At 48.4% G+C, this 8,512-nt stretch overlaps 1 protein-coding gene across 1 annotated transcript; it reads left to right on the top strand.

Annotated features, from left to right (window-relative positions):
• The first annotated feature begins 213 nt into the window (after positions 1–213).
• On the top strand, positions 214–564 carry LOC121453338 (DNA-directed RNA polymerases I, II, and III subunit RPABC4-like). Its single transcript, XM_041660043.1, has one exon. The coding sequence runs from the start codon at positions 240–242 to the stop codon at positions 414–416; it is 177 nt and encodes a 58-aa protein (XP_041515977.1). The 5' UTR covers positions 214–239; the 3' UTR covers positions 417–564.
• Positions 565–8,512: the final 7,948 nt, after the last annotated feature.

The following is an 8,512-nucleotide window of genomic DNA, read 5'->3' as shown; positions in this document are numbered from 1 at the left end:
CGATTGTGTGGGGATGGAATATGTTGAGGGGAGTGCCAGGTCTCTATCCCCAAGAGAGGGGAATCTCAAGCTCCCATCTTCCCCTTTAACTAGTCCAGTGACTGATCAACTTGTCTAATTTGTGTAACTTCCTTAATGAGTCTAAGGCTCACACAGACAGAATGAATAACTTGCCTGGCATTATAGTAAGCTAAAATATGATACCAGCAGAGTTTGTTTGAGCTGCCAAGGCACTAACAATGGATACCCAGAAAGACGTCCAACCCCCAAAGCAGCAGCCGATGATATATATTTGTAGAGAGTGTCACACCGAAAATGAAATAAAGTCCAGAGATCCAATCAGATGCAGAGAATGTGGACACAGAATAATGTACAGGAAAAAGACTAAAAAATTGGTGGTTTTCGATGCTCGGTGAAAACGTGAAATTCAGGAGTGTCTTCGTTCAAACATTTGCTCCACTGATGCTTCTCTGTGTAGCTTTACGACTACAACCGTGTACCTATGGTTTCACTTTAGAAATGTGATTGTATTTTAATACTTGTATAAAGGAAGTTTTGGTTTAGCAAAAAAAAATTTAAAAAAAAAATAAAATAAAATATGATACCAAATGCCAATCCTAGACCCTGGAACTTGTGAATGCTTATTCTGTGTGGCAAGAAAGAAAAGTTTACAGATATACGATTTATTAAGGATTTGGGGTGAGATTACACTGACCTATCAGGATGGGTTCCCAGTTCTGTCACTTGTGTCCCTTACAGATGAGATTTTTCTACCTGGGTTGTGGCTCACACACCTTTAATCCCAGCACACGGGAGGCAGAAGCAGGGGGATCTCTGAGCTCAATGCCAAATTGGTGTACAGAATGAATTCCAAGACAGCCAAGACCACACAGAGAAAGTGCCTCAAAAAACAAAGACCAAAGAACAAATGAGAGGAATTTTTATAGAAACAGAAGGCCAGAGGTGACCTTCTAGCAGAGGCAGAGAGAGTTGAAATTAGGATTATTGCTATGGAAGATGCAGAAAGGCCAGAAGCCAAGGAACACAGCTTCAGAAGATGATGAAGGACGGCAAAGAGTCAACCCTCTAAGGCCTCTGAGGGAAGTGGCCCTCCTGGAAACTTGTACAAGTGACATTACAGCCACCAGCTTCCGACTTCCACTCCACAGACCTGTTTTGTTCTCTCATGGTACGGTGCTGGAATTGAACCCAGACTCAGCAAATGTTAGACAAGCTCTACCACGGAACTACCCCATAGCTAGCTAACACGTGGTGGGTTTTATTTATTTTATTTGCTCATTTTGTGTATGTATATATGCACACGCCACAGCTCACCTGAGGAGCTCAGAGGACAATTCTGGAGTTAGTTCCCCCCTTTTGTCTTACAAGTCCTGGGGATCAAACTCAGGCAAACTCTTTTACTCACTGAGCCATCTCCCTAGCCCTAGTGTCTGGGCTCCGCCACGCCCCACCGACACCACACTGAGACTCAGCTCCTCTGTGTAGCCCTGGTTGTCCTGGAATTCACTCTGTAGACCAGGCTGGCCTCAAACTCACAGAGATCCACCTGCCTCTGCCTCTCAAGTGCTGGGATTAAAGGTGTGTGCCACTACTGCCCAATTAGTGTCTGGTATTTCAAGCGACCAAGCTTGTGGTTATTTGCTGAAACAGCCCAGAAAAATAACACAGCATCCCATAGCAATGTAAGTGAACTAATAATTTTAAAATAATTTTAGGTTTACAGAAAAGTAGTTAATACTAAACAGAAGGTTCCTACATACCTTCACCCTAAAATGTTACCCTATGTAACATTTTACATTATTGTATTTTAGTCACATGCACAGAGCCAAGATTGGTCTGTTATTATTATTGATTAAACGCCATACATTAGTGATTGATTTTTCTGATAATTTCTATCTGCCCAAGACCTCCTGCAGTGTTGGGAGCAGTGAGACCCCAGATCCTGAATTTCTTGTAAACAACTTGTTTTCCCCTGATCTAAGTGCCTACAGCTGCTCTGAGCACGAGACCTTCAGGCGTTCCTGATGGCAGGAGAGTGGTTTCTGGTGGGTTTGGCTGGGGCATGGCTATCTCTATATAAGCTGCCCCTGAACACAATAAGAGGGCGTTCTTGAGGAACTCAAGGATGACCCGTGTCACTGTCTCTCTGACTGTGTGTGTTTGTGTATTTTAACCTCCAGCCCCCTTGCCCGAAGCTCGCGAACTGGGTGCCAGAACACAGAGCACAGACACGGGGGCGCGGTGCACGATACTACAGGATGCTTCGTCTTCTCAGTCTCCTTTCACACAGGAAAACCGCATTTGTCTAACTTTTTTTCCCTCGAGATTACACAGGGGTTACAAGGCTTAGGAGGAAGACCAGAGATGTAAAGTACCACGGTCATCCCGACATATCAAAGGAACATGCTATCAGCGTGGCTTATCACGGATCACATTAGCCTCAGTCACCTGCTCAAGCTAGTGCCTGCCAGGATTTTCCATATGAAGTCACTTCCCAGGCCTCCCCCACACCCAGCTCTTTGAACGTCCTACCTTCCGGAAGCAGGTGTTACATCACTTCAGTTCAACTGGGAGAGCTGAGCTCCATTTCCTTAAGGGAAGCACAGCCACACAGTGTTGGAGGAGGGTCTTTCTGAAAAGGGGACCCGCCTCTTCCTCCTTGACTCTTTATGATGGTTTGTTTATCAGTATGTGTTCAAGGATATCTTGGTTATACTTCAGGTTGGCATCTCAATGCTATGATATTTTCTTCGGCCAATTGTCCCTGCCATGGCCACTAAATCTTCCCATTTGGCTCCTGTGTAAGATGGCTATCATTGTGTGGGGGAGTGGGGGATGGGGGGTTATTGCTGTTTGTTTGTATGTTTGTTTTTTCTTGTTTGGTGGGTTCTGGGCTGGTCTTGATTTCCAGCACTCCAAGATGCCCCAGACTTAGGATCTGACATTTCTTCAAGTATCTCAAGAATCTCCTTTCTTTTTTTTTTTTATCACTTTCTTATTTTTTTTCTTTTTTTTTATTGAGAAAAGGAGAAAAAGAAAAAAAAAACAAGTTTCCACCTCCTCCCAGCCTCCCATTTCCCTCCCCCTCCTCCCGCCCTTCTCCCCCTCCTCCCACCCTTCTCCCCCTCCCCCCACTCCTTTCCCCCTCCCTCTTCAGTCCAAAGAGCAGTCAGGGTTTTCTGCCCTGTGGTAAGTCCTAGGTCCTCCCCCCTCTGTCCATATCTAGGAAGGTGAACATCCAAACTGGCTAGGCTCCCACCAAGCCAGCACATTAAGCAGGATCAAAACCCCGTGCCATTGTCCTTTGCTTCTCATCAGCCCTCATTGTTCGCCATGTTCAGAGAGTTCAGTTTTATCCCATGGCTTTTTCAGTCACAGTCCAGCTGGCCTTGGTGAGCTCCCAATAGATCAGCTCCACTGTCTCAGTGGGTGGGTGCACCCCTCGTGGTCCCAACTTCTTTGCTCATGTTCTCCCTCCTGCTCCTCATTGGGACCTTGGGAGGTCAGTCCAGTGCTCCAGTGTGGGTCTCTGTCTCTACCTCCATCCATCACCAGATGAAGGTTCCGTCCTGATGGGATTCCTCAGCAACTCGAATTTCCTTTCTTTTTATTGATTAATTTATTAATGCATTGATGTGTATGTGTGCGTGTGAACCTATATGTGACAATATACATATGGACGGCAGAGGTAAGCTTGTGTGAGTAGGTTTTCTCCCTCCACATGTGGACACCAAGTGACCTTATCCACTGTGCCATCACAATGGCCCTAGGACAGCCCTTCTCTAGAGAATGGTATTAGGAACTAAAACCTAGGCTCAGGGCATGCTAGCTGCTAGTGGGTGCTATTGCTTCTAGGCTCTCTCAGAAGCCAGAGCTGGGCAGCTCACCTGTGTGTGCTAGCCCATATATACAACAGCATTTTATTTTCTGTATCTGTCTGTCTGAAGCGGTGAGAAAATACGATGAGTTCACATTGACTTGTCTCCTGACTACATGAATCATTCCTTCTCCAGCACTGAGAAAACTGGTTCCCGGTGACCACTTCGATGTTTGTTCCCATCTAGACGCCCAGCAGTTTCAGATACCGAGAACTTGCACCCCTGGAGGAACTTAGCATCCCCAGACACAGTGGAGGCTTGTGTCCATTCCATTCGGATGTTAGCATCCATGCAGCCTCTCCTCCATGTCCTAAGTTCTAGGGTTGCTTAAGTTTGCTCTGTCCCTAGTTTCCCTACTCTGGTGACATTTTAACATGAAATGCTAAATATGTGAAATAATTTCTGAAACAACTCTATCATCACCGTCCACAGTCCTTCTGGGAACCCCCAAATTTAAAGCACATTTCAGTTTGTTTGCTTTTGAGACGGTGCCTTTTGTCCCAGGCTGGCCTTGAACTCACAACTTCTGATCCTACTGCTTCTACTTCCCAACTGTTGGGCTTGTGGACGTGAGCCATCAACCTGACTCCATAGTTGTTCTAGTTGGTTTTCTATTGCTGCGATCAATACCATGACCAAAAGAAACTCGGGGAGGAAAGGGTTTATTTGGCTCATAAGCCCCGCTCACCAGCAATCACTGAGGGACGTCAAGGTAGGGAGGCGAGCAGGAGCAGAGTCGGGAACCATGGAGGAAGGCCGATTCTTGACTTACTTTCCATGGCTTACTCAGACTGATTTCTTCTACAACTCAGGACCGCTTGCTCGGCGATGGCACTGCCCATGGTGGGTTTGTCCCTCCACATCAACCATTAGTCAAGAAAACGCCCCGCAGATTTGCCCACAGGACAACCTGACGGGGGCAGTTCTTCAGTTGTGTTTCCATCTTCCTGGATGACTGTTTTGCGGCAGGCTGGCAAAAACTCGCACAATAAATGTTGACACTTTTGTTTATCTGTTTATGTGTATGTGCATTCTTGTTTGTGCGTGTGTTTGCATGTGCCCGTGCACTTGGCGGTCATGTGATGTCTGGTCTCTTTATCTGTCGCTCTCTGCCTTAGCTTTTGAGACTGGGCATCTCACTGAACCTGGAGTTCAACACGTCTGACCAGCGAGCCCCAAGGGTTTGCTCATCTCTACCTGCCCCCACGGTGCTGGGGTTCCAGGTGGCCCATTACCCCAGCTTTATATACGTGTTAGGGATCCAAACTATAGTCCTCGTGCTTTCTGGCTGATGCAAATCCTATTCCTTTTTTCAATTCAAAACCTTAAGCCAGGACCAGGTGGTGGGGGTGCATACCTATAACCCCAGCACTCAGGAGGCAGAGGCAGGCTGATCCCTAGCCAGCCACGGAGGCACAGGCATGTAATTCCAGCACTAAAAGGCTAAGGTAGAAGTGAAAGTTTGAGGCCAGTCAGGGCTACATAAGCTGGGGCTGCCTGCAGCCGAAGTCTTCCATCTTGTGGGTTCATGTCTGTTCACGCTCCGCTGAAGATGAGCCTGGATGTATCCGGTACCAGCTTAGCCTGAAAGAAAAAGTTCTGGTGGGCTTTGTGTAGTGGGGAAAGGAAGCCACAGAAGCTAAGAAACACCCAGACACGGTCTGTGAGAAGTCATGCTTGGAGTTCTGCAAGAAGGGTGAGTATTCCCCAGATTATCTATCTGTGGACAGCCGTGCCAGGTAAAGACAGCAGGACTTGGGGGACACGGGGTGTCGGATAAGCGTGAGCAGGGTGGGGTCTTTATTAAACATCTGTGTGATGGTACACACCTTTAACTCCGGCAAGCCAGCCAGGGCTACATAGTGAGACCCCATCTCAAAACAACAACAGAAACAAACAAACAAAATTATCGATGCTCAGCTCAACCCATTCTATCTGCCCAGGTAGCCTGGCCCAGGCCCCACACCAGCTCCAGCGTCTTCGTGGCCACCTTCAACTTTGTGAAGGAGTTCCTACCTCCCTAACACTGGGGTTCTATAGGACAGCCAGCAAGGAAGAGCTAGGGACTGGTTCTCCCGGGGTTAATACTTTCAACTGCAGTCCTGGGCCCATTGTGAGGGCTTGAAAGAAGTTTGCTGAAGCTGAACACAGAGCTACCCCTCAAACCCCCTTCTTCAAGGTCTCACCCTTGCATTCTGACCATATCCTTGGCCAGTATCCCCACAGTGTCCCTCCTGTTTGTCTTTGCTCAGTTAGCAAAGCGACATCCCTCCTGCCTCCTTCTGGGTCTTAAGAAAGCCGAGCCCCCGGGGTGCGGGGGATGAGCCTTGACTCATACCGCATGGCTCTACCATGCGAACTGACCCCTGCCCTATTTGCCACCCCTGCTCAGTCATCATAAAGCCGTATCAGACAGGCTGGGCCTCGACAAGCCCTTTGCTCATCTGGGTGACGATGTCTGAGAACTTCTCCCAGGTCAAAGGGCATCCTGATTCCGGAAGAGACTCCAGGCTGTCCCCATCATTTCAGGACTTCTGACCTTCTGGTATCACGCTGATAAATCTTGTGTGAGTTTGCATGTGTGTTGAGGTGGAGGAGAGACTGCCTTCCCCCACAGAGTGGGGCACCCCAAGGGAGTCCCTGAAAGGGCCAGGAGGTGTGGGAACATGAAAAGTAGTACTTGAGCCCATTGTATGCATAGGGTTAGGGAATTCAACTGCTGAAAGCAATATTCTCCATCTCAGAGGCTCAGTCCATGCAAGGCAGCCTTTAAGCTGGACACACAAAGCCCTCCTCTGAGCTCAGGGCTCCACGCTTCTCCTGGCGTGTGCTGCCGGTGTCTGTAACATGGGGATTCTCAGGACATGTGAAAGAGGGAGAGTCCTCTTCCTCCAGTCTCCATCCTCCTCCTGTTTCCATCCTGGCAGTTTCAAGTCTAAAGGCCACCCTGCCCTCCACGCCAGCCAGGCCGGGGGTCACGGTTATCACTCCCATTCCCAACCTTTGCTCAGATCCACTCCACCCATCTTCAGGCTTTCCTCCTTGGCGAGCTGTCTGTCCTGGACTTCTGTGTTTTCTAGGCAGGCTGCCTCGTGCCACAGCACAGGGGGCAGAAGAGCCTGGTTAAATATCTGAGGACTCATTTGAGGACTCACTCCCGTACAGTGGCAGCTGTGGCTCCTTCTTGTCCTCCCACCCTAGAGGGAGTGTGAACAGAATGACTCACACCTCACCAACAGAAGGAGGCAGCGTAGACTCGTGTGACTCAGGTCATAAAGGCAGGTGGCCCCTCTTCCCCCACTCGCTGGCTCTAGGAGAGGCCCAGGCCCACTTGGTAAGGAACAGAGAGCCTCTTATCAGTCATGTGAGTGAGGGTGCAAGGCTTTTTTTTTTTTTCCGAGTCAGTGTCTTGCAGCCCAGGCTGACCTTTTAATTACTTTAAATTGATTTATTTTTATTTTACGCACATTGGTATTTTGCCATGATTGTTAGGTTCCCTGGAACCAGAATTAAAGACAGTTGTGAGCTGCCATGTGAGTACTGGGAATTGAACTCAGGTTCTCTGGAAGAACAACCAGTGCTCTTAACCACTGAGCCATCTCTCCAGCCCAAGACACTGTATCTTTAGCACAACTTCTCCAGATTGTTCTCTGGTTCCCTCTGAGGCCAAGACCAGCATGAATCGCCTGGCACAATGGAAGGTCATGGAAGGATTTTGAGTCGGGAGCGTAGCATCAGAGGGAGGGAGGGAGGGATGGAGACAGGTCAGAGACACCAGGTCGACCGGGCAGAAAAGGGGGGCGTTCCGCCATAGGTTTTTACTTTTAAATCTTTGTAGAGAGTGTGCAAAGATGGACACCAGAACTCTCCAGCACCATTGGTGATAGGACAGCCCTCCTCTTCACACTCAGGTGGAACCTATTTCTGAGTCCCGACCTTGTGATCATTTAGATGCAAGGCGTGCGGTAGAATTGGCACTGCATTCTGGGTAGTCTGGAACTCTCTTTCCTTTGGAATCCAATCAACAGTAAGGCAGTCAGGATAAAGCTGGGCCCTGTACCCTGCCATCATACCCCAGCCTCTCGTGACCCAGAACTGGGAGAAATAAAAGGTCCTTGGTGGCTCTAACTCACTGGCAGGTAGCTGCTGGTGGACCCCTAATCCCCATCTCCTTTGCCATCTTGCCCTTTCTTTGAGGCCCTACCCACGGCCACTTCCTCAAATCTTCCTTGGTCCTGGAGACACTATTCCCTTCGCTGAATCCTCTGCCTTCAGTTTCAGATGGAGCCGTAAAACAATCCCACACCAGTTCAGAATTATTGATTATAAAAAAAGAGTTATTTATTTAAGGGGAAAAACTTACAGATCACCGTCCTAAACAACAGTTCTCTGAGCACAAACAGGAAACAGTCTAGCAGCCGGAACGGGAGCCAGAAGCAAGAGAGCAGACAGACAGACAGACAGACAGACAGACATACACGCGCGCACACACACACACACACACACACACACACACACACACACACGGTTCCTGCTGCTTTTTAAACTATAAGAGACCGCCCCCAAGTGGGCTGGTATCTTAAAGGCTATTGACTGAAGGAGCAGAATGTGTT

Source organism: Microtus oregoni, unplaced genomic scaffold (assembly GCF_018167655.1).
Source record: "Microtus oregoni isolate MIOR12 unplaced genomic scaffold, Mior012 000000F_ref0000247, whole genome shotgun sequence".
In the NCBI taxonomy this organism is placed as follows: domain Eukaryota; kingdom Metazoa; phylum Chordata; class Mammalia; order Rodentia; family Cricetidae; genus Microtus; species Microtus oregoni.
This window is presented reverse-complemented; position numbering and strand designations above follow the sequence as displayed.